General features: G+C 35.7%; 2 protein-coding genes across 5 annotated transcripts in view; one reads left to right on the forward strand and one right to left on the reverse strand.

Annotated features, from left to right (window-relative positions):
• Nucleotides 1-24,765, reverse strand: part of LOC127847295 (uncharacterized) — a 248,008-nt gene that overhangs the window by 203,380 nt on the left and 19,863 nt on the right. The window lies entirely within an intron of this gene.
• LOC127847285 (inversin-like) overlaps nucleotides 1-24,765 on the forward strand; it is a 178,446-nt gene that overhangs the window by 64,717 nt on the left and 88,964 nt on the right. For 2 of the 4 annotated variants that reach the window (XM_052379097.1, XM_052379096.1), the window contains exons 4-11: nucleotides 4,577-4,645; nucleotides 6,230-6,350; nucleotides 7,640-7,812; nucleotides 8,705-8,878; nucleotides 11,174-11,239; nucleotides 12,206-12,307; nucleotides 16,127-16,225; nucleotides 20,247-20,322. In XM_052379097.1, coding sequence (XP_052235057.1) covers nucleotides 4,577-4,645; nucleotides 6,230-6,350; nucleotides 7,640-7,812; nucleotides 8,705-8,878; nucleotides 11,174-11,239; nucleotides 12,206-12,307; nucleotides 16,127-16,225; nucleotides 20,247-20,322 — 880 coding nt within the window. Of the gene's footprint in view, nucleotides 1-2,979; nucleotides 3,204-4,576; nucleotides 4,646-6,229; nucleotides 6,351-7,639; nucleotides 7,813-8,704; nucleotides 8,879-11,173; nucleotides 11,240-12,205; nucleotides 12,308-16,126; nucleotides 16,226-20,246; nucleotides 20,323-24,765 lie in introns of those variants that run through there. The other 2 variants (XM_052379098.1, XM_052379099.1) reach the window with 2 other exon arrangements.

Raw genomic sequence — 24,765 nt, forward strand, 5'->3', positions numbered from 1 at the left:
AGTCCGCACTGAAAACACTGGGCATAATCCATGTACGTAAAGTGTCATCCCAGGTTAGTCTGCACGGGAAACACTGGGCATAATCCATGTACGTAAAGTGTCATCCCAGGTTAGTCCGCACTGAAAACACTGGGCATAATCCATGTACGTAAAGTGTCATCCCAGGTTAGTCCGCACTGGAAACACTGGGCATAATCCATGTACGTAAAGTGTCATCCCAGGTTAGTCCGCACTGGAAACACTGGGCATAATCCATGTACGTAAAGTGTCATCCCAGGTTAGTCCGCACTGGAAACACTGGGCATAATCCATGTACGTAAAGTGTCATCCCAGGTTAGTCCGCACTGGAAACACTGGGCATAATCCATGTACGTAAAGTGTCATCCCAGGTTAGTCCGCACTGAAAACACTGGGCATAATCCATGTACGTAAAGTGTCATCCCAGGTAAGTCCGCACTGGAAACACTGGGCATAATCCATGTACGTAAAGTGTCATCCCATGTTAGTCTGCACGGGAAACACTGGGCATAATCCATGTACGTAAAGTGTCATCCCAGGTTAGTCCGCACTGGAAACACTGGGCATAATCCATGTACGTAAAGTGTCATCCCATGTTAGTCTGCACGGGAAACACTGGGCATAATCCATGTACGTAAAGTGTCATTCCAGGTTAGTCCGCACTGGAAACACTGGGCATAATCCATGTACGTAAAGTGTCATTCCAGGTTAGTCCGCACGGGAAACACTGGGCATAATCCATGTACGTAAAGTGTCATCCCAGGTTAGTCCGCACTGGAAACACTGGGCATAATCCATGTACGTAAAGTGTCATCCCAGGTTAGTCCGCACTGGAAACACTGGGCATAATCCATGTACGTAAAGTGTCATCCCAGGTTAGTCCGCACTGGAAACACTGGACATACTCCATGTACGTAAAGTGTCATCCCAGGTTAGTCCGCACTGGAAACACTGGGCATAATCCATGTAGGTAAAGTGTCATCCCAGGTTAGTCCGCACAAAATAATCAGCGAAGACACTTACCGCCTAAACTGGATTTTTCTACCGAAGAGACTTCTTTAAAAGAAGCATTCAATAAAAGCAAAAAAGTGTCATTCCTGATTAGCATTGGCAATCGATCCGTTATAAGTGTATGTTTGAATTGGGATATTGTTTTAATTGTGTGATTATGCACTTCACGTGCATACATTTGTTGGGATTACATTCGGGGCCAGTGGGATCAAGGTAGATGGCATTTAAAAAATTGTTTCCACTTAATAAAATGAGTTTGGATGGAGTTGTTGTGATATATTTGTGTTTGTAGTTTTTTTTCAACTGACAACTAATTGGCAATTGTATTTGGGGCAAGTTTAATTAATGTCACTGTTACTAACAAATATATACACATGTTATTGTTTCCGCTCGAAAGCTTTAGTCTTGATGGGCGTAATTGGCTGTAATCGTCTGCCTAAGTTCCTTATATGCAGGCCTTTAGCAATGTTCATTCACGTAAATTAATTGGTAACAGTTGTAAAATGTAATGTATTGGCATTTTAACATTTCTTGTTATACACATCATAAGACGACGTCATCGACGTGTAGTCAACGTGTATACCGCAATTCCCTTGCGGTGGCCTTTTGGTGTCTGTTGCGGTTGTGCGACCAACGCAAGATAGTCGCACGTTGACATTTTCCGTTTTCGGCGCTCAAAGTCCGAGTAAAGAAATGTGCGATGGACGATGTGTGCCTCGCTACGGTGTCCTTACCAAGAGTGTTTGATGCGCGACAGACTCGACCACTTTTAATTATGAAAATGTGCGTCATAGCTGAGATAAAGCCCTAAAAGTTATATCATAAAAAACAACGAAAGGCAATAACTCTTATTTAAGAGTGTGTTGGGTTATCTTTCTTGTGCATGGCATTTCTCATCATTGATATTAATACACCCATAAAGAAATCACATGTGGTGGCATGTTGGCGAGGTGAGACTATCCGATCACACGAAATACACAATTCGTCTGCCATAAGAACGTGTCGAAATATAAATTCACGAATGACGCTGCCATGGCCAAGTTGCTTTTTATATACACTTTCGGCGAATAACTTGAGATAAAAAGATGCAAACTGGCTTGAAGTTTATAAAAACAATATAACGCCTTTATAATGTCTCCTTTTGATGTTTCTGTGCTAGTAATTAGTCAATCATCTGATCACACGTCTTCCGATCTAAGTGTGTTTGATAATTGTTAAATTGGTCCCGAAATTATTTTATTTGGCAAATCAAAGCATCATACCTCTGTCAAACTAATTAATCGTAATACTTTACGTTTGTAACACAATAAATTTTAATTAAAATAAAACGGATAATTGAGCAAACATCAAATTTGTAATAATTAAATGATCTTAATTTCCCATATATGATAAACAAGTACTAAATTAAAATTGCAATTAATAATAAAATTTGTATTAAAAATCTTAATATCTTTATGTTCATTGATTATAACTTCTCTTTATTATTAGTTCATGTTTTAAAAATCTTAATTTTCCATATATGTTAAACAAATACTATTCGGAGCGAAAGAATCATTTACAAAAGCCTTATATTACATAAGAATTAAATAAGGGCGAAACAACCCACTTGTAAGGGCGAAACGACCCGGGGCGAAACGACACGGGGTGACAGAGGGCGAACGGGATTAAGGGCGAAACGACCCGAGACCCATGTTGATACCAAATATAGTTTCTGAGATAGAGCCCTGGAAAGTTTGTGATATATGGACAGACGGACGGACAGACTGACGGACGGACCATGCCAACTGTATATCCCTCTTCCTTTGCGTGGGATTAAATGAATATTTTCTCTATTTCTTTTTCTTTTCGCTATTATTTTATATTTCGTACAAATTCTGTTCATTGTCCAATAGCATTCCTCAAAAGCAATCTCGGGTATTTCAATCGACCAATCAAAGCGTACCTCTTGCAGCGGCCTTGGTTACCTCTTCAATATGGCGGATTGAAAAGGTGCCAAAACAATTCCCAGATAAGAATTGATAGAGAACAATGTTAAGCCTTTGTTTCATTCAAAACAATAGTGATTATATTTGTGGCTAATAATTCACTATTATTTACTCCGTCTTAAGAAAGCCAGAAGTGGTTTCTTTGACGTATCCATCTAGATTCAACTCGTATTCTGTATAAAGAAAATGGTGAGTGTGTTTTTTTGTTTAAGTAAAATATACACAAAAATGGTTTGGATTTTTTAGAACCTGACACTCCGCAGAGAGAGGCCCATCTTTTAGTTAAAATTTTACTTGTCTTTCGAATTAATTCACTGTTTATGATATTGTTTAACAACAAGTTGGCAAATCCTGCATTTTGGTACTTTAATGAGACTTGGTGCTTTCAAAGCAGTGATAATATAAATTCATACATGCCAGACGTCCCAATCTTGACAGGGCAGTCCAGCTTTTTGGGTGTTTGTCCGAGCGTCCCGATGTGACTGAGTTTGTCCAGACATTTGTAAAAAACTACGTACTTTCTATAAGTTCACAAGACAAATTACAATTTACTATACAATCTCCATCTGGGTTAAAATTAATCCCTTTATTGCCCACTGTTAACAAACCATATCTACTAGTCTATTGCACAAGTGTTGTTTTTGACACCTTATCAGCAAATTATTGATCTTATCGGGCATTCACACCATGGTGTTTTTATGATAGGGGTCGCTTATTGCTAGCGATAGATGCATCATAGTGAATTACAAGCAGGCTGCTTTTGTATTAAATTGCTCAGATCAAGTCAAAAGGTACTATTACACGGTATCTGTATATTATACCCCTTGAGGCTAAAATACAAGTCAAAACACCAATTTTGTATGTAAAACAAATTGCTTGCCAACCGATACACATTGGTGTTTCACATAAATTTGCTTCAGTTTTCTACTGATTTTCAGAAAATAGTATGTACATATTGCATCAATTTAAATTTAGACTTAATTGATGATTGGTTGAATAAAAACAGTGCTCGATGCGCGAACATCGCATTACACGATTTACATTTGCCTCTGTCCCGAATGGATGTTAAATAGGGGCATGCCCCAGATTTCACGTTATGGAGTCATCCGTATAGTGCACATGTGTGTTTACTTCCGGAAAATAGAGAACGTTTTGTTCACAAATTTTGTTAACACATTATTCGTCATTATTGGGCAGAAAGTATGAGATTGTGTAAGACATATACTGATTTCTGAATACAGTAAAGGTGGCATTATTGATTGTTTTAGGTGTCCTGGTTTTTGGTCAAATGTCCCGACTTTTTTTAATGGAATGTCCCAATTTGAACCTGAAAAAATCTGGTTTTCTGGTATAATGCAATGCCAAATTTATTTGTCAACATTGTGAAGTTATGTAAGACAGCCAGACTGAAAATTAGACAATCACATGGACTGTAAAATGACAATATTCTCAAATAAGTGCTTGGCATCAATCAGTTTGAAGAGTCTGGATTTATGATAAATGAATGTAACCTGAAATGGCACTCTCACGGTTTTGAATGTCAATGTTCTTTTTTCTTTTAGAGCAGTACCAGGGACTCCCCAGGTGTTAGTTCACCAGCTATGGAATCAACAGTGTCTGATGATACACCGGTAATAAACTAATAAACATTTGTTGACTTGATATTTAAAATTCTTTATTACTTGGATTATTTAATTATTCAGCTTAACTCACTGGAAATTTATTGGAAGTACTTTTTACTTTATATTTTTAAAATTTATTTCATACTTTGATTAATTAATATTTCAGCTAAACTCACTGGAAGTTTTTCAATTATGCAACATATAATCCTAGTAGGCTCTTGACTTTAATGAATAAGAATAATAATTAAAAATTAAACATAATGTCGTAAAAAATATATATGATAGAACACTGAGCAAAATAATGATCTAGATTTTTATAGCGGGTAAATGCAGCCCTTTTCTGTAACTCTTGCTGTAGAAACTTGACATTTGTGTGAATACGCTATTGGGAATGGCACTTGTTCAGGTTCCAACTGAAATGAAAATTTATCCAAAGAAATGGATTTAAGATTTTTGTAAAATTACAGACATAAGACCTATGCACAGTCATTTCCTCTAATGTCCTCCTTTATAAAGAAACAATAATAATTAGACTAAGTAATTATTTATTCAAGCAATCATTCCTGTCAAAGATTTATATAAAATGTATTTTAAATACATTTATATTGCGTGGTTAAGCAGTAAGCTATTCAATAAAGCATTCATTAGGAATAGAAGTTTGTGCACTGATAAAAAAAGGAGATTTTTTCCCTGCTTTCTTAGCAGCACCGTGCTCAGTTTAGTGTCAATCTGGGAAAATGTGGGTAACTGCACATGCGCAAAGTGTCCTCCCAGATTATTATGTGCATACCGCACATGCTAATCAGGGACAGAACTATCCGCTTTTTTGTATTTGTTTAAAGGAAATCTTTTCTTAACAAAAATCCAGTCTCAGCAGAAATTGTTGCCTTGATTAGTCTGTGCGGACTGCTCAGGCTTTTTGGGTCGATACTTTACCCACATGCATTAAGCTAGGTTTTCTCATAGCTTGGCTCATATATTTGTTAACAATATTTAAGAATGATGTGTACATGTATAAAGGCTGCTCTGCTTTATGAAATTATTCAAATGTAAAGTCTGTATACTTTAGACACATGCTTAAGTCCATATTTCTCATTTTGGGACTATTCCATTAATTATCCCTCGTCATAGGCGGAGGGATTTTGTTTTTGCGTTGTCCGTCGTTCCTTCGGTCTTAATGAGTCCGTCTGGCACATTTGTGTCTGGAGCCATATCTTAGAAGTGCTTTGGCGGATTTCAATGAAACTTAGTATGAGTATATATATGGATAAGAGGATGATGCAGGCCTAATGGCGTTCTACACCATGTGTTAATAACAGAGTTATGGCCCTTTGTATCTTGGAAAAATGCATTTTTGTGTCTGGAGCTATATCTTGGAAGTGCTTTGGCGGATTTCATTGAAACTTGGTATGAGTATATATATGGATAAGAGGATGATGCACGCCAAATGGCATTGTACACCATTGGATAATAAAGGAGTTATGGCCCTTTGTATCTTGAAATAATGCTTTTTTGAGTGTCAAATATAACACTTTTGTGTCCAGAAGCATATTGGCGGGGGATATCAATTCAACGAATTTGCTTGTTGTTTAGGTTGCCAGCCCAAGGGAGGGGCCTTTCGACCAGTCCCAGTCACAGAAGCTTGAGGGCGTCACACAGATACATGCGGCTGCTGTGAACGGGGACAAGGCCTGGCTTGCAAGAGTCATAACGGGTAAGTTATTAAAATGTTTGTTTGAAAGCCGTTACCACTAGACCATGAGGATGGTCAAAAATGAGACAATCTGGCCTTGTTTCGGGAAATACTGGGATAATTGCATGTGCTTAAAGTGTTGTCCCAGTTTAACTTTTGCAGTCTGCTCAGGCTTGTCAGAGACAACACTTAACTGGATTTTCAATTAGAAGTGATTAACCTTAAGATGAAGATTGTTACACAAATGGACAGTTTTTTTCTGTAATTGCAAACTGCACAGGCCAATCTTTAACAACACTTTACGCACATGCATTGAGCCTTGTTAATGTTTCCCCAGCACAAGGTTTAATTGTATGCTGTAGGTTGACTTTTTATGTGCCGTGCTTAACGGCAGGAATAGGCAGTACAGGTTTTTAGCAATCCATACATGCCAGTCAAAATTTACTAGTGCTTATTGTAAGGTATGACACTATATAAATACGAACACTTTATGTAATGAAGTTTTGGTTGTGTATAATTTAAGCGCTTTTTCGATACAAAGTGATGTACTTTACCAAGTATTAGGTTCAACCATGTAATGCACAACCACTTTTGTAATGCCAAAATGGAGGAAATAAGTTTTCTAATAAAGTAAACTGGAACCGGGTAAATCAGATTTCAAATTGACAACCATTTGATTATTGCGAAATCAATTGATCATGTCACTGAAAAATTGATCAGTATTGCTGAAGGGATAACTGTTATTATAATCAAAATATTAAAACTTCGTGTAATACACAGTAAAGTACAGTATGTCTGTTAGAGTCACTACTTGAAGAAAAACTCAAATATTGTACAAGCATGCATAGGCTATTTATAATGCATTTATGAAGCTTTTCTTTTCACCCACCATCATAAGTGCCTCGAAATTAACATCTATGGTATAAATATAGCTTTATTTCAGTATTGTAGGGATAAGGCTGTCGCAAGAAAAGACATAGTATTATCTCATCAAAAGGCAAAAAATTCAAATTTACCAAAAAAAGTAGCATCAGTTTCGTTCCAAAAGCACATAATCAGCAAGTGACCAAATACATGAGCACTGAAACTAAACATTTCAGCAAAAAGGCATGTTCAATAATATTTAGATGTGTTTTTGCAATTAAATACCTAGCAATTATAAGACCATTTATTTTCCATGCTGAAGAGTGCGCAACGCCATATTTCTATATGTCAGTTTGTTCGTGGTTATGTTTCTGTAATGGCGATGTACTACTACTTTTCTGAATCGGGCAAAAACATTTTGCTGATTTCTGGTGTGTTTCATTTAGCCAACATTGGAACTGGCCTACTGGACGCCGGGGACCAGTTCGGCCGCACACCCCTGATGTTTTGTGTGCTGGCTGACCGACTGGAGTGTGCTGAACTACTGCTGAAGGCTGGGGCGCAGACCAACATGAAGGACAAAGGGGGAAGGACCGCCCTTCACTGGGCAGCACACAAGGTTTGACCCTGAACTCTATTTGCCCTTTACCTATATTTTCCCCTGACCTGTATTTGCCCCTGAGCTTTATTTGCCACTGAGCTATATTTGACCATGAGCTATGTTTGACCCTGAGCTATAATTGACCCTGAGCCATATTTTAGCCATATTAGAAACTGAGCTATATTTGACCCTGAGCCATATTTTACCCTGAGCCATATTTGATTTTGAGCTATACTGCTGAGGACTGGGCGCAGACTAAAATAAAGAATAAGGGGGGAAGGACAGCTCTGTCCTGGTCAGCACACAGTTTGGCTCACTGTTATCTAATATGACTTTTGGGGACAGATAAACTTGTTTTTAATCTCAGTTCAGAAACAACAAAAAAGGATTGCGTGTTGTGGTTTTCTTATATGTTTGTGTTAAATTCATCCAAAGGTCAACCCATGAATTTATAAAAAAATTATGTCCCACAAATAGTTATGATTTGAAAGTATTTGACCCCTGAGCAATATTTTACCCTGATCCATATTTGGCCCTGAGCTTTATTTGAACCTGTGCTATATTTGACCCTGAGCCATATTTAACTCTGAGATATATTTTACCCCGAGCAATATTTGACCATGAGCCATATTTGATCTTGAGCTTTTCTTTTCACCCTGAGCCATATTTGACCATGAGCCATTTTTGATTCTTAACCATCTTCTGATTCTGAGACACAAGTCACCAAAGTTTATGACTTTGTTGCTACAACAGCTGTCATATTTGACCTTGAGCCATATTTGACCCTGGGTATATTTGACCCTGAGCTATATTTGACCCCGAGCCGTATTTGACTGAGCCATATTTGACAATGAGTCATATTAGTTGTAACAGGGTAATGGTTGTTTAATAAAGCTGCTTTTTGTTACAGGGTAATGTTCGCCTGATTAAGCTGCTGCTATCCAAGGGTGCTGACTGCCATATGAAGGATAACGAAGGCCAGACCGCTGTACACCTGTGTACGAGACACAAGTCACCCAAGTGCATGACTCTGTTGCTACGGCAGCTGTCGCCGGGGGAGATTGATGATCAGGATAGAAACAAGGTACGGAATTAGATTGTCTAAGTTAACAATAATGTAAAATTTCAGTTAAAATTTTACAAGGAAACATGATTTCTTGTCCTTTGTTGGTTGACAGCTAATTTAGGGTAATTTGTTTTCCATGATAACTTTGTTTTTAATATTGATAAAAACTGTTATGCAGATTAATTGATACCAATACCAAAATGTATAATGCTAAACACAATGTGTACAATGTTCAATGATTTATTTAAAAAGAATTATAATTCTAAAATAGGGTTTCAATTGAAGCAAAATTCTGATTTGTGCAAGCATTTTGTAGTTTACCCACTTAAGCCTCCTGATACTTACTTTAGTTACTTTTTTTGCATCATTTTATGTGCAAATGCTATTGCAAAGCTAAATCAATAAGATATTATCTTATGATACAATTTGGGTAAAATTGCATAGTATTTCACTAACATGTATACTAAAATACATTTGTAGAGAATTTACTAGTATGCTAAACGATAACTATTTTTACTATATACCTGTTTAATGCTTTTTACAAAATACAGGTTGTATCAATCGTTGAAATAAAAAATGCCGTATTACGCTACTTGCTGTTTCCAATTCCGTATTACCATACTAGCCGGACTACTTCGACCCATTTAATGACATCACATTACGCGCACTGAAAATAGAAATATTTAATACATGTATTACGAAATATATTACGTAGAACATGGTGTGACGTCATTTCTGCGACGAAACACAATGGTTTTATCTAAACTCTCTGGAATTTAAGGACATGTCGGACGTGTTCTTTTAAACAGTAAACTATTTGTCAAAAACTTAGAACGAATTCAAAACGTATTTTCGAGTGTGTGTTTATCATGCATAAATGTATATTTCGATAGGAATACAATAACATAGTGTGGTTTAAACTAAGTTTCGATAAAGACATGGAAAATAGAAGTGGAATTGCATATCGTTTCAACGTTTTTGTTATAAACATCGGATTAAAATTTAAAGTTGTCAACTTAGTTGTTATAAACATTAGATTAATGATGGCATTAAGGTCAGCGTGTCGGAAACATGTGTTTTCCTGGTTGGAATGTTAACACGTTAATTTACATAAACTGTATTCATATGCGTCTTAAATAAACTATGGCGTACCGTTTAACCATTAGTCATTGTTTTGTCAGTTTTGTTAAAGTTAAAAATACAATTGTTAACACCTTTCGTTAGTTGTTGCATATAATAAAAGGAATATTAAGCTAGACAATTGTTCCAAGAGTTTGTATCACTCTCGTGGCTTGTGCTATTTCGCATCACACTCGAGACTCCGCCTCTCATGTGATACGTCATCACACAAGCTGCTCGAGTGATACAAACTCTTGGAACAATTGTGTAGCGTAATATTAGGTATATATCAAACATTTGACCCACGAAATCTTATTCTGACCCCTGCGATTTTCATGCACCGAGTCATTTGACTCCAAGTATTCAACATTTATTGAAAATAAATATAATTGTACATCTTATCTGTGGCTCTGATGAATTTTGTATGCTTCAATATTAGATGAAAAAGAAGGCCACTGTTCCATTTGAGCCTCATTCTGATAAAAGGGGGCTTAATGCATGTGCGTAAAGTGTTGCACCAGTTCACACAGGCTAATAATCAGGGATAACACTTTTTGCTTTCATCAATTTTTATGCCCCGGGATTGAAAGATCGGGGGTATATTGTTTTTGGCCTGTCTGTCATCGTATGTGTCCGTGTGTTCCAAAACTTTAAACAAAACTTTAACCTTCTTCATAACTTTTGCAATATTGAACCTAGCAACTTGATATTTGGCATGCATGTGTTTCTCATGGAGCTGCACATTTTGAGTGGTGAAAGGTCAAGGTCATCCTTTAAGGTCAAAGTTCAAACAAATTAAATCAAAGCGGTGCATTAGGGGGCATTGTATGTCTGACAAACAAATCTCTTGTTTTATTTGAAGGAAGTATGTTATTAAAGAAAATTCAGTGTAAGCTGAAAATGCCATCCATGATAAGTCTGTGTAACACTACTCCCATGCATTAAGCACTGTTTTCCCAGAACAAGGCTTATTTTGATTGAAATATATAACTTATGTGGTATTGAAAATATGCCATATGGATAATATGACCTTGTGCATAACAGTTCTCTTTGGACAAAATAGCACCCTGCCCTTTTCATTTCCTAGCTGGAGCACTGGACATAACATCTTCTATCTGGCTCTAACGTAGATTGTACCTTTGAATATACAATTAAAAAGAATGGCTCAGTTGCATTTTGTTTGTATTTTTTCAGAGGACAGCATTACACTGGGCTGCATCGTATGGGAATTTAGAACACGTGAAAATGCTGATCAAGCAGGTTTGTGAAAAACACTAGTCTACCTATGTCAGCATGTGTTTAACCCTTTCCTGCTTAGAAGCAAAGTGAAAATTGATTTGTGCAACCAGCATTAAACCAGAACAGCCTGCGAGTAACTGGCAGTCTGTTCAATCATAATGTTGTTTGTTGCTCATAAGTATCTAAGAGCTGGAAATGAAAGCTTTGAAATGTAAATCTAGTCAGAAAGATCTTCAAGTAAATTGAACAGCACTCTATAAAAAGGGAGTTTAATGCATGTGCGTAAAGTGTTGTCCCAGATTAGCTTGTGCAGTCAGCAATCTGTGACGACACTTTATGCACATGCATTAAACCCCTTTTTAACAGAGCACGGCCCATTTATATATTTCTAAGGGACTACAAACGCGTCAAAGTGCGTATCTGAATAGTAAAGGGTTTATAATTGTGTAGCCTATAGGATTGGTTTAATCTTGTATGGTTGATAATGTGAGAATATTAGGTAACGTTAATTAAAAGATGGTAGAATTTATACTTCTTTTTGGCTTATCAGAAAATATAGTTATTGAACATGAAAGATAAACAATATACCCGAACAATGGTTTGTTGTATACGCAGTCATGTTAAGGGCACTTCCAATTTTACATGAAAATTTTGATTAAAATACTTGGTTAAGCAATTTCATTCAAATTACATGTACATGATGTTTAGGATATTTAGGATTTTGAACAGAGGGCAGGCTAATGTTTTTTGATAATCAATGTATGAATTATGTTCCTACAATGTATGAATTATGTTTTTTCAACAATAGGAGTGTTATCCATTTGTAATATACGGCAAGATCTGTAAAACACTCTTGATAATGTTGCAGAACTTAAGTTCTAACCATTTTTCCAATATGTATGTGTGGTCAAAAAATGTATACATGTGTAACAATTTTAATTTTTTATACTCTGATAAAAGCTCAGCGTTTTCTCATTTTCATCTCAGGACTCGAACATAGGCATCCCTGACATTGAGGGAAAAACGCCACTCCACTGGGCAGCCAGTAGTCGAGATGCAGAGGCTGTCAACTGTGTCAGGCTCATTTTGGTAACTGTTATTTATTTCGTAACTGTAGCTCATTTTGGTTACTGTGGCTTATTTTTGGTAACATTGGCTCATTTTGGTAACTGTGGCACATTTTGGTAGCTGTGGCTCATTTTGGTAACTGTTTCTAATTTTTGGTTACTGTGGCTCATTTTGTATCTTGGCTCATATACAGTCCAACCTGCCCGAGCGACCGCCTGTTAATAGCAACCAACAGTCAATAACGACCACACCGATTTCCTCCCGAACGATTTCACTATATAATGAACCTGCGAATAAAGCCCACCTGTGAACAAAGACCAACGACCACCCTTTTACATTCCCAAATCTCCATTTTGATAGCTTACAACGACCACTGCAATCATAAAAATCAACGATTTCGCAACTTTCAAAAAACAAAATGGCCGCCAGGACGGTGCGTAGTCACGTGATAAACATCTTACCAGTGGACTCGTGGGTCGCTATGGAGATATTGGCAAGTGACAGTTTATTGCACTCAATAGCAGTTGTTTGTTTATTGAACATGCATTGCTAATTGGTAGTCGCCTGCTTCTTTTATGCATTTGACAGTTTGTTAAAAGTGTAAAAATTTGTCTTTGTATTTAAGTGATTCGCGATTAATGTACTAAATGCCGAAAATATCAAAGACAAATGTGGGGCTTTCATAAACTCATTAAGGAATTAACAGTTTCATATCATTTACGATGCCTATTAAAGACAAACATTTTGATAGTCATTCTCTTCTTAAATTTCTCTGTAATAAGACGTTCATAGATTATAGAAAAGTAAATTGTCAGTTCAAGTTAACCATCATGGCTTCCAAGCGTAAGTTCTTGACGTTGGAAGAACGCGTTAAGGTCATTAGTTTGTTAGGTAAAGGACACAGTTGTAGACGAGTGGCTAGTGATCTTGGTGTAGGAAAAACTGAAATTCAGATCATTTTAAAGCGTAAACATGAGATTATGGACGAATTCGAGGAGAACATAAACTGTGAAAGTAAACGCCCTAAGCGTGAGTCGGAATTAGCGTCAGTGATGTGTTTATCAAATATAGGATGGACTCTAGTGTCAAGCAGAGTAAAATAAGTGATTTTTTAAGTGAGTGTTTTGATTTTGTGTGTAACTTGAGTGGAGAGGGACGGGGGTTGTAGTGCTAATATTGTGTTTTGTTGTTTCTACTGGTACGTTGAGTATCTGTCTGGAATCTTATTCTTGGATGTTTTCAGTCTTATATAAATATCAGATGTCATTTATTGTCCATTATTGTCAACTTTACTGGTTGTGTAGTAGTGATTCATGTATTTCATGTATAAATGTTTGCTATGTTATGTGTATTTTGTACTTTGTTCTTTGTAGAATTACATGTACATGTACGTATACATGTATGTCAATAGTTATTTATACAGTATATGATAAATTAAATAAATAATAAAAACATAAGGGTGTAGAAATACAACATGTAATAAATATACAAATGTAAAACAAAACTGTGTTTTCAATTCTTTATTTCATTATATATGCGTAAGTATTCAAACATTTAAACAATAGAGCACATACATAGATAAGGTACCTGTTAAAAACCTACTAGCATATTTTGCAAAGTTTCGATCGACCCTGCGAATAAAGACCACCTGTGAACAAAGACCACAACGACCAAATCCCTTGAGTGGTCTTTATTGACAGGTTGGACTGTAAGTAACTGTGGGTTATTTTGGTAAATGTGGCTAATTTTTGGTTACTGTTGCTTGTTTTGGTAACTGTGGCTCATTTTGGTAACTGGGTTATTTTGTTAACTGTTGCTCATTTTTGGTAACTGTGGCTCATTTTTTGTTACTGTAGCTCATTTTGGTATATGTGGCTTATTTTGGAACTGTGGGTTATTTTGGTAACTCTGGCTCATTTTTGTTAAAGTGGCTCATTTTGGTATCTGTGCCTGATTTTGGAGCTGTGGCTCATTTTGGTAACTGTGGCTTATTTTTGGTGACAGTAGCTCATTTTGGAAATTGTTGCTCATTTTTATGCCGCCCTTCAAAGAAGAGGGGTTACATTGCTGTGCTGGATGTCTGTCGGTCTGTCTGTCGTCGGTCTGTCTGTCGTCGGTCTTGTCTATCAGTAGACCAGTTGGTTTCCAGTCAATAACTTGTCAACGAATTGAACTATTGGCTTGATACTTAAGGTAGCGCACCCGTAATGATTTCCTGTGATTTCTTATAAGATAGAACAGCCTTTTTACCTGTGTACTTATGGATATTCAATTTGTTGTGGCCGAGTGGTTAAGGTGATAGACTAGAAATCTTTTGAAATCTTCCCGCGCAGGTTCGAATCCTTCCGACATCGCATACTTTTTGCGACGCGTTTTATTTCTTTTATAACATAATTTGATTTAAAATAGCATATAAGCTATGTTTATAGTTAAATATGTTGCAATTTTTATGCACATTTTTCAATTTTTAAAATTAAAACAACATTATGGCTAAATTGGGTGATTTACTGCTGAAAATACGAATCATGCATGTTGCATGTTTATTTTTATTTCAAAACGTAAATGGTAAATCTGTCTATTTCTTGGTATTTTGCTGTATATAGTGTATCTATAAAAACTAAGTTCAGAATATTACTCAAATGGTACTATTTTGAATTTTATGACACTTTGTTTTTAACCAACCCAATTTCTACTTGGCTGAAACCACTTACATTTCATGGCGCTCTTCCATAGATAACAAGTTATAAAAAATAAATGTCTGTAAAAGAATACTTATTTCATCGTGATTAAACTTTAAACACCTTTACTGCATCTGTACACACCAACTGCATGCCCATGTTTGGAAATATGGATGAATAATGGAACTTCATATACCCCAGGGGTGCAAATAAACTGGAAAAAGCCGAACGTGGGGGTGGTTTTGAAAAAATCAGTATATGTTTTTAAAAAGCATGGAAAGCCTACCTAAAAATGTGCATGTAGTTCAGTGAAACGATGCTGATTAAGAAAATAGTAAATAAGATTATATTTGGAAAGGTGCCCATTACGGGTGTGCTACCTTAACATGGCCTTAGACAGTAGATGACCCCTATTGAAATTGGGGTCACTAGTTTTCCGATTGCGGAGCTGTTGTTGGTAACTGTGGTTCATTTTGGTAACTGTGGCTCATTTTGTTAACTGTCATTGAAAGTTGTTAAAAGATGGTATTTGTAAGTCAGAGGAAACAGTGTTTTCTGCTTATTTACATGATGTAAAAATAAAAAATGGCATTATTTGGTTGGGTTATGTTTAGTCATTCAAACTTAAGTTTCTCCAATTTGGTTTTTAATATGCAAATATGTCTGTGACACAAATTCAAAAGAGTCAGACTTTGTTAAATTCCAAATAGGGTAAAATAAAATAAAAGTCATGATTTAAGGCTAAAGTCAACTTGTCATATAAATATATTAAAAAAAACAACACACATTTCTGTTATGAGTATTATCAAGTAGAATGGCTTTGAAATAAAACTACATGTATTAAGCACATTGTGTAAAGTTCCATCCCAGATTAGCGTGCTCAGTCTGCACAGGCTAATCAGGGACAACACTTTCTGCCTGGACTGGACTTAAAAAACACAAAATTCCATAAAATCAGAAATTGTCGTCCCATGATAAGCCTGTACGGACTGCACAGGCTATTCTGGGATGGCACTTTACCCACATGCATTAAGCCCTGTTTTCTCAGAGTGACAATTTTGCATATTTATACAAATTACTTCAATTTATTGAAATTGTTTCTATTGAACCAGTTTTCCCAGATCAAACCTCATACTAGTTTGTGGTATTCTTTATTTCATAGGACACGACCCCGAGTGTTATAAACTGGCAGGATTATGAGGGAAGAACTGCCCTACATTTAGTGGTTGCCGATGGTAACGAGGCCGTCGTAAAAGCACTGGTGAGTACAGTACCAACCTGTGCTTACAACCTTTTAAAGCTTGTTCTAGGAAAACTTGACTTAATACATGTGCCCAAACTGGGTCCAGCACAGGTACGACACTTTCCGCCTAATCTGAAGCAACACATTACGCACATGCTTGAAGCCTAGTCTTCCCGGGACATGGCTCACTTGTTTTAAACATCTACCTGCATTAAGTGACCGAAGTACTGTCCACTTGTCCTGTTTTCAACATGTCTCAGCAATGTTAAACAACTCACTGTATTCAGCAACCAACAACAGCCATTGTTGACACCATGACCAATAAACAAAGACGTGTGTTTAAATGATAATTTTTGACTGGCTTAAACAGATGTCACTATGCCACAGATGCAACATTTTGAAAGGGTAAAAAAAAAACATGGCTTTATTGAATTTTTTTTTATGATTGCTTCAAATTATGAGTTAATTTGTTACAGTCAGCTTGGTAATTGCAAATATAATACAATAATAATAATAAATGAAAATTAATGTGATATGATCACCATTGACAAATTATAAGCAACATCTATGCAATTTTAGAAAAATATTGATGTTATTTGGCAACTTTTTGAATATTTTTTTTGTGGGTTGATATAAAGATAAAAAACAACAGGTCATGTGATCAAATTATTCAATCAGAATAACATCTTTTCTTTTATACCTAATGATAAAATATGACATTTCTATAGTAAAATAAAAGCAGTGAAAATAAATACTGTGAAATCATTTATTTTCGCCAGCACGAAATTTCGTTATTTTTTTATAAAAATGTCGTTTTCGTCAGCACTTAAATTCGCCAATTCCTGACTTTGAAAAAAAAATGCTTCAGTCAATATCCGATTTGTTTGTCCGAAATATATCGCGGATGCGAAAAATCATAGTGGGGAAAGAGGGAGGACACTCGAGAGTCACTTGCAGGAAGTGGGGCCTGTTGGTCACATGTCAATATACAATGTACTAGTCTTTTGTTATCAGGTGATCAGTAATTTGCCCCCATTAGTGTATCATTATTATGATAAGCGGATAAGTGGGACCGAATAACCGTTAACGAGTGTTTGAAACCCGGGTTTGAAACAGTGAAGCCAGTTGCCAATTGGTCTTATTCATTTATTATCATGGCCAAACTAATAACAATATTACCTTTATCGGCGCAAATTAGAGAAGGTGTGAAGATTATTGGTTAAAATTAGTGTTAGCAAACTATTTGGTCAGTTTTCAATAAAGTTTCAAGGGTTTTGAATCGTAAATATTTGATCACTTTAAGTACAATAATTTTCGGACAAACAGTGCATTATGGGACATAGGGCGGTTTCATAGGGCAAAGTTCAGATTTAATTGTAACAACCAATAGAAGAGTGAGTTTAAATTGGATTGAATGCAATAGGATACAAAGCAATGTTTTATTGCGTCATACTCAGTCATTCGAAACACGTGCTTTCCGGGGATTTCCTGAAAATCGCGAAAAAATCAAAGTGAATTTCTGAAAACAAAATTCTCCTACGTTTGGATGGAACTTATCATCATGATTGCTAATTTCTCTTTACCTGTTACGTTTTCAATTGCTACAAGTAACAATTATTTGAAACATGTATCGTAAAACTTGTAAAAGATATCAATGATTAAAAAGATCGATAGCCCATAAACGAAGCACAAGCAATTTTTACACCTGTATTGTAGTTAAACGCAAACAACCAAACACAAATCAAAATGTTCTGTATTTATTTGTAATCAATGCGGAGAATGTGTATACGGTAAGAATATACATCATCATCTTTAAAATTTGTTTATTGTCTTTGATCCGGATCTAATCCGGTGTGTGGAGGCTGTATAATCTTCTGCAACAACACTGAAAAACACAATACAAACAATGGGTAATAAAGTTGTTAACAATTAGTGCTTATCATAACAATTCTACCTAAACGAAGTCAACGCAGTTTATACAGCTGTACTGCTTTCGCGTTTAAGAGCAATGTCACGTGTCAGTTAAGTACACTGTGTAAACTACACCATTTGTGTCAAAACCGGATTTATCTTGATTACGTATAGACGGAGTATATATGCGTGAATTACGTTGAATTTTAGTGCCTCATGCGTTTGGTAATTCAGTCTTAATTTGTTCAAATATGGGACATAATTGTTCGTTAGGATCTTGAATTCGTCAATCGGTCGACTGACGAAATATACGAAAATTAATGCCTGACGATATATAATGGTTTCACAGTACATTTTTCTTTTCACCAGTGAGAAGAACACATTTTCGGAACTCCCTTTTCTATTTTTAAATTATCATAAATAATTATGCATATTTTTTCTATGATCACGAGTGAATTAAAATCTACGTTCCACCGAATCCAACATATTCTTTTTATTTTATGCTTTTTATACGCCCGTATAAAATACGGGACGTATTATGTGAAACCCCTTGGCGGCGGGCGGGCGGGCGGGCGGCGGGCGGCGGGCGGCGGGCGGAAGGCATCACTTTGTCCGGACTCTAATTCAAATTGTATTCATCCGATCTTCACCAAACTTGGTCAGCAGTTGCATCTAGTTGATATCTAGGCCAAGTTCGAATATGGGTCATGCCGGGTCAAAAACTAGGTCATAGGGTCAATAAGTGCATTTTCAAAGGGGCCACTTTGTCCGGACTCTATTTCAAATTGTATTCATCCGATCTTCACCAAACTTGGTCAGCAGTTGTATCTAGTTGATATCTAGGCCAAGTTCGAATATGGGTCATGCCGGGTCAAAAACTAGGTCATAGGGTCAATAAGTGCATTTTCAAAGGGGCCACTTTGTCCGGACTCTATTTCAAATTGTATTCATCCGATCTTCACCAAACTTGGTCAGCAGTTGCATCTAGTTGATATATAGGCCAAGTTCGAATATGGGTCATGCCGGGTCAAAAACTAGGTCATAGGGTCAATTAGTGCATTTTCAACGGCGCCACTTTGTCCGGACTCTAATTCAAATTGTATTCATCCGATCTTCACCAAATTTGGTCAGAAGTTGTGTCTAGATGATATGTAGGTCAAGTTCAAATATGGGTCATGCCGGGTCAAAAACTAGGTCACGAGGTTACTTAGTGCATTTCAAGCATTTAGCATGGTGTCCGCTCTCTAATTGAAGTAGTTTTCATCTGATCTTCACCTAATTTGGTCAGAAGTTGTGTCTAGATGATATGTAGGTCAAGTTCGAACATGGGTCATGCCGGGTCAAAAACGAGGTCACATAGTGCATTTCAAGCATTAAGCATGTTGTCCGCTCTTTAATTGAAGTAGTTTTCATCTGATCTTCACCAAATTTAGTCAGATGTTACATCTAAGTGATATCTAGGTCAAGTTCAAATATGGGTCATGCCGGGTCAATAACTAGGTCTTGAGGACACTTTCAAGCATTGAGCATGGTGTCCAAAACCTTCGAACGGGCGTATCTTGTGACAGTTTGGCACTCTTGTTCACTTTTTATTTAGATTTTAAAAGAGTTTGACTGGAGAATTTCGCTGGTATAATGACGTCATTTCGTCACACTAATAACGTCATTTTGTGATTTGAACTGTATTGAGGCACGCCACAGGAGAAGGAGTAACTTTTCAGCGAAAGGGAAACAGCTGTTATTTATTTTCATGAAAAAGGGGCATAAAAGAAATAGAAAATGTGTTCATGTTAGTGTAAGATCGGTTGTTATTTCACTCGTGATCATAGAAAAATAATATTTTGACTCGTTGCAGCGCCACTCGTGGAAATATATTTTCTATGATCACTCGTGAAATAACAAACGATCTTACACTAACATGAACAAATATCCTCTTTTGCTCTAGATTTTAATACCTAAGAGATTGACTCAGATATTTGGCACTCTTCCATCAGAGATTCCTTACATTCTTAATTGAATTGTGTATCTTTAAACGCCATACTATTTTAATTGATGGGAATAGCTGTAGGACATTTCTATCAAAAGGCAACTTTGTGATTACATCAATTGGTACACAAATTGCTTTCAGGTCGCTGTTGACAACTGCAATGTTTCTGCCCTGGACAACATGTTCAGGACCCCTCTACACTGGGCTGCTGTACTTGGTGAGTTACTGCCTATTGTTTGTGTTCGGTGAATTTGTTTGGTTATAGTCAGGGCTCGCGCTAGTGGGCGACGTGAGCGACTAAGTCGCTTTCTTACGCCAAACGTCGCCTTAAATTTAAGAAATTGTAGATAAAAAGCGACTTCCAGTCTCCCTCTTATCGGAATGTGTTTACATCCGGTTTTCTAATGTCAAGGTCTGACTCAATTTTCCAATACACACTGTCGCAGCCCGGAGCGTGTCGCAATTGAGCGACAGGTAATTTGAGGTAAAACCCGCCCCGATTCTCCCAACCTCCAAACTTATCGAATTGGCGATCAATATAGACAATTCCAGAATCGATAATATGGGCGCCGCCATATTGGCAATTACGTAACCCGCGATTGAAAACGGTACTGAAGAATTTGACAGATTACAACGTTATCATAGTGTACACCCGCTTTATTCCAATAAACAGTACCGGTACTTTATGACTTCGCACATTAGGATTGAAAACAAGTGAAACATGAAACCAAGTGTTGATATGTATCACATCGTAAATCAATATAATTTGAATTAAAAATATACACGATAGATTCATAAAATATGTGTCTCTGCAACAATATTCAGTGACAACACGTAATGTTTAAAACCGAGTTGGCATTTTAAGCATACCTTTCAGCATAATGCCTTTGTATAAAATTTAATTATTTCTTTATGGAATAAAATTATTCAAGCATAATTATAAAGGTATAGAAATATCTAAAGTGTGAAGTAAACGTTGTGATTTTAGCGTAAATAGTGCCGGAGATATTAACAAAGATCTATCAATATATAAAGATTGGAAACATACATTCAGACCATATTTTTTGGATAGATCTTTGATATCAATTAGATAGATTTAAGATCGATGTAGACAATTAAATTGATATCTGCCTTTGTTTAAGCCTATATTATTTCTTATTAAATGTCGTACTTTCTATACTTTCCGGAGATATTCATTAAGAAACGTTGTAAGATTAAAGACTTAGGACGACTTCTTTAATTGAATAATGCATCTCTTTGTTTGTCTAAACAGTTACCATTTCGCTATTAATATTTCCCTTGTAAGTGTCATTTTAAAGGTATTATATACAAATCTATAGCCGAAATGAAGTTTGTGATTCTAAAATTGTTTCGTAAATCTTTGTTATCGTATCTCTGTAAGATTTTCAGGTAGAGATTTTTTTTTAAATTAAAATAATGTATCTAGTTTAGTCTAAAACTAAAGTGGTTTTTAGCAATCTTTTATTTAAAAATCGCTCTCAAGCTAATTAAAAAATAACTAGCCGGAAATGAATTTTGTGATTTAAATGAACAAGTATCGGAGTTATTCGCTTGCAAAACTGTGTAAGATGTCAAGATATGTCATACTTTTTTATTGAAAAGGACATATCAGCTTTTGTCTACAACTTTCTTATATTATTATTTAAATAACGTTTTACATGTTGCCTGAAATATTATTAAATTTTCTTAATAACATCTTAATTCACGATTGAAATGTTCAACATGAAAAATAATGAGCCTTAAATAAACTTAAATAGTTCCAATTGTGTTCTCTGGATTTCCTAAACGTATGTCTTTATTAAATGTTCGTAAAACGGTCTTAATTTACGCTTAAAAAATAAAAACACGCACAAAATAAGTGATTTATTTTTCTTTAATTACGGATTATAAATGACAGCAACATACATCTCTTGAAAAAAACATCAGCGATACAGGCGCGAACGAATTTTCAATGGGAGGCGATGTTCCAAGTGTGGATCAAAAGCGTTTATGGGTTTGCCCATGACACCACATGTCTGCACATGTGTTGATATCGAAATTTAGATAAGATATCACGCGTCACCTTTAAATAACATGTTAAATGACAATCAAGACCTTATTCATGCCAGGGACCTACACCTGTTTTGCGTAGGGACCTATGCAGGTTACAATACACTAAATGATCGCTTCATGTAGGCTGTACTCTCTAAAAAAAATATCATAGTTGACAGGAAGGCATGTTTTACACTTTTTACCATTATTCGGGTGTTATCTTGCGGAGATAATGGTAGGGCATGAATAGGTGTTCACTACTGAATCCCTGAAATATGATACACGTGAAGACTATAGTAAACCATTGCACTAGAAAAGGTTACATTCCACTAAGAAACGGTTGAAAAAAAAAGTTGCAAAAACAGTTGATTTTGATTTGTGTCAAGTTCTTTCTTGCTTTGTACATGACATATCTTTTTTATTGCATAAATCGATTTCGCTTAGAATGGCCTTTAAGAAAAGGTATGGTTATGGGGGTCTCTATGTGCAAAATGTTGCATTTATTTTCGCTCAAAGTTGTCGCTTTTACATTGAATTATATAGGGAAACTATTTAGTGTATTATGACCTGCACGCATATATAGGTCCATGTTTATTTCTTCAGTACCATTTTGGAGGCGCGTGAGAGTATTCAGGGGCGGGTATTCCGGGAGGTATTGATTTCTGGGATTGTCTATTGGTCAAGTCAGCATTCAAGTCACATGGTAGCTGGCCAATCAACATTGAGTTTGCGCACACATAATTATTCATGCGCAGACACTGTATACTTGGAAATACACAGTTGATATTGTCGTCTACCAACACTACATAGCGGCCGATGGTAAACGTCGTATTTAAAGATAAACAAATAAAAAGGAGGCTTACAATAAAAATTTTTTTTCTAAGTTGATCAAATTACATTTCTACCGACTATCGATCTGAATTAACAAAAGGATGATTATTAAATAATTAGATCTATGTCGATGATGTTACACCTTTTTGCCGATTATCGTTTGAAATTAAAAGGTGATAATTAAGTTTTTTTAACCACAAACTATGCTATTGTAAAGTAATATGTCAAGTAAATTGTATTTTAATTACGTATTTGCTAGGTTTCCGGTTTTCATTATTTTCCTGTCAAACGATATGCTCAATTTGTTTCATGTGCGTAACGCGTACAATTTTTCGGATACATTATTTTTCGTCGATTATAATTTAATTTCGAAGTTCTTTAAAGAAAAAATAGAATGAAGAATACAGATGGGGTGATGCAGACGGTGTGGTTTATCATATTTCGAATTGTATTAAGATAAAATTGCGATTGGAAAGACTATTAAAAAAACAAATAATTATTAAGAAAGCATATGCTAAATGTCATTTTTCAAACATAAATATTTATCTGGTCTGACAGTTTTGTTAAGCTTATGTTATCTACTGCTTCATAAACATATTATCTTTGAAATACTTTAGTCTGTATAATATGATATTTACATCAAAATGGATTGAATATAGAGCTAGTAAAATTTAAGCTATTTATCTGTGGTGTCTATTATTACTTGGTTAATAAGAACAGCTGGAAAAATTAAGATACACAAAAGAAATATAATTATGTGTACTACAGTGGTATACTTCAATAATGTGATACACATATATGTGTGTTGTAACGCCCTACATGCAAACCCTTGTGTCTGAGTCATAAGATTTGGTATGTGGCATCCATCAACAATGTTTATTTATTATAAATGACACTGAACTGCGAAGTATCCGTCTACGGTATGCGACAGGCTCAACAGTGCTTGACAAGCTCCGTGAATGGGCCTTAGCACCCATAGCTGCTGCAATGAAACACTGCTAACATGGGCATTGGTGCAACTAACCAAAACATTTTTAAAAAGTTGTCTGTCTTATCATCGTAATGTATACCAGTTTCACCTATTTATATCACCTGCTGGTACTCAAAAGGTTGTATAACATTAAATGATCAAAAGAAATAATATAAAAAAGTTACGTGGGGACTGTTTTTAGCAAAAAGTTTTTAGTGGTTCGAAAAAGTTTTTTCGAAGGATTCGAGAATTTATTGAAATTTAAATTTTGTCTGCAGGGTGGGGAGTTTATGTCTGGATTAAAATGGGATTGTAAATAGATACCTTGGATGCTATGTTTGGGCGTGAAGTGAGGCGTGTAATCAGACCATCTAATATTTCTATTGAAGATGTTAAATAAGACTAGATAGTGAATTGTTGAAGAATGTCTTCTTTTTTGCACCTCAATTTCTTCAAGGTGTGACATTTATCATTGCTTAGTCTCATGTTCATGTGAAATTGGGTAATAAATAAAATATTTTTGTGTCTCAGTACAATTAAAGTGGAAACTATTTGACAAAAAATGTATTTTTCTAATATTTATTTGATTGACGTGCTGTAGTAATTTCCCCAAGTTATGCTTGCTATTTGGTTTATTGTGTTTATGAAATTTACAACATGTTTATTTTTTTGCATTTATCCAAGAAACCTTTGATGAGATTATTGAAAATTTGATGATAAAAAATATAGGTCAATATATTTAAAATGCCATAGCAACCATAAACATAATATATGGCTGTATATTTTGCAAATATGTTATGTTTAAGT

This window comes from Dreissena polymorpha, chromosome 10, assembly GCF_020536995.1.
Source record: "Dreissena polymorpha isolate Duluth1 chromosome 10, UMN_Dpol_1.0, whole genome shotgun sequence".
Taxonomy (NCBI): domain Eukaryota; kingdom Metazoa; phylum Mollusca; class Bivalvia; order Myida; family Dreissenidae; genus Dreissena; species Dreissena polymorpha.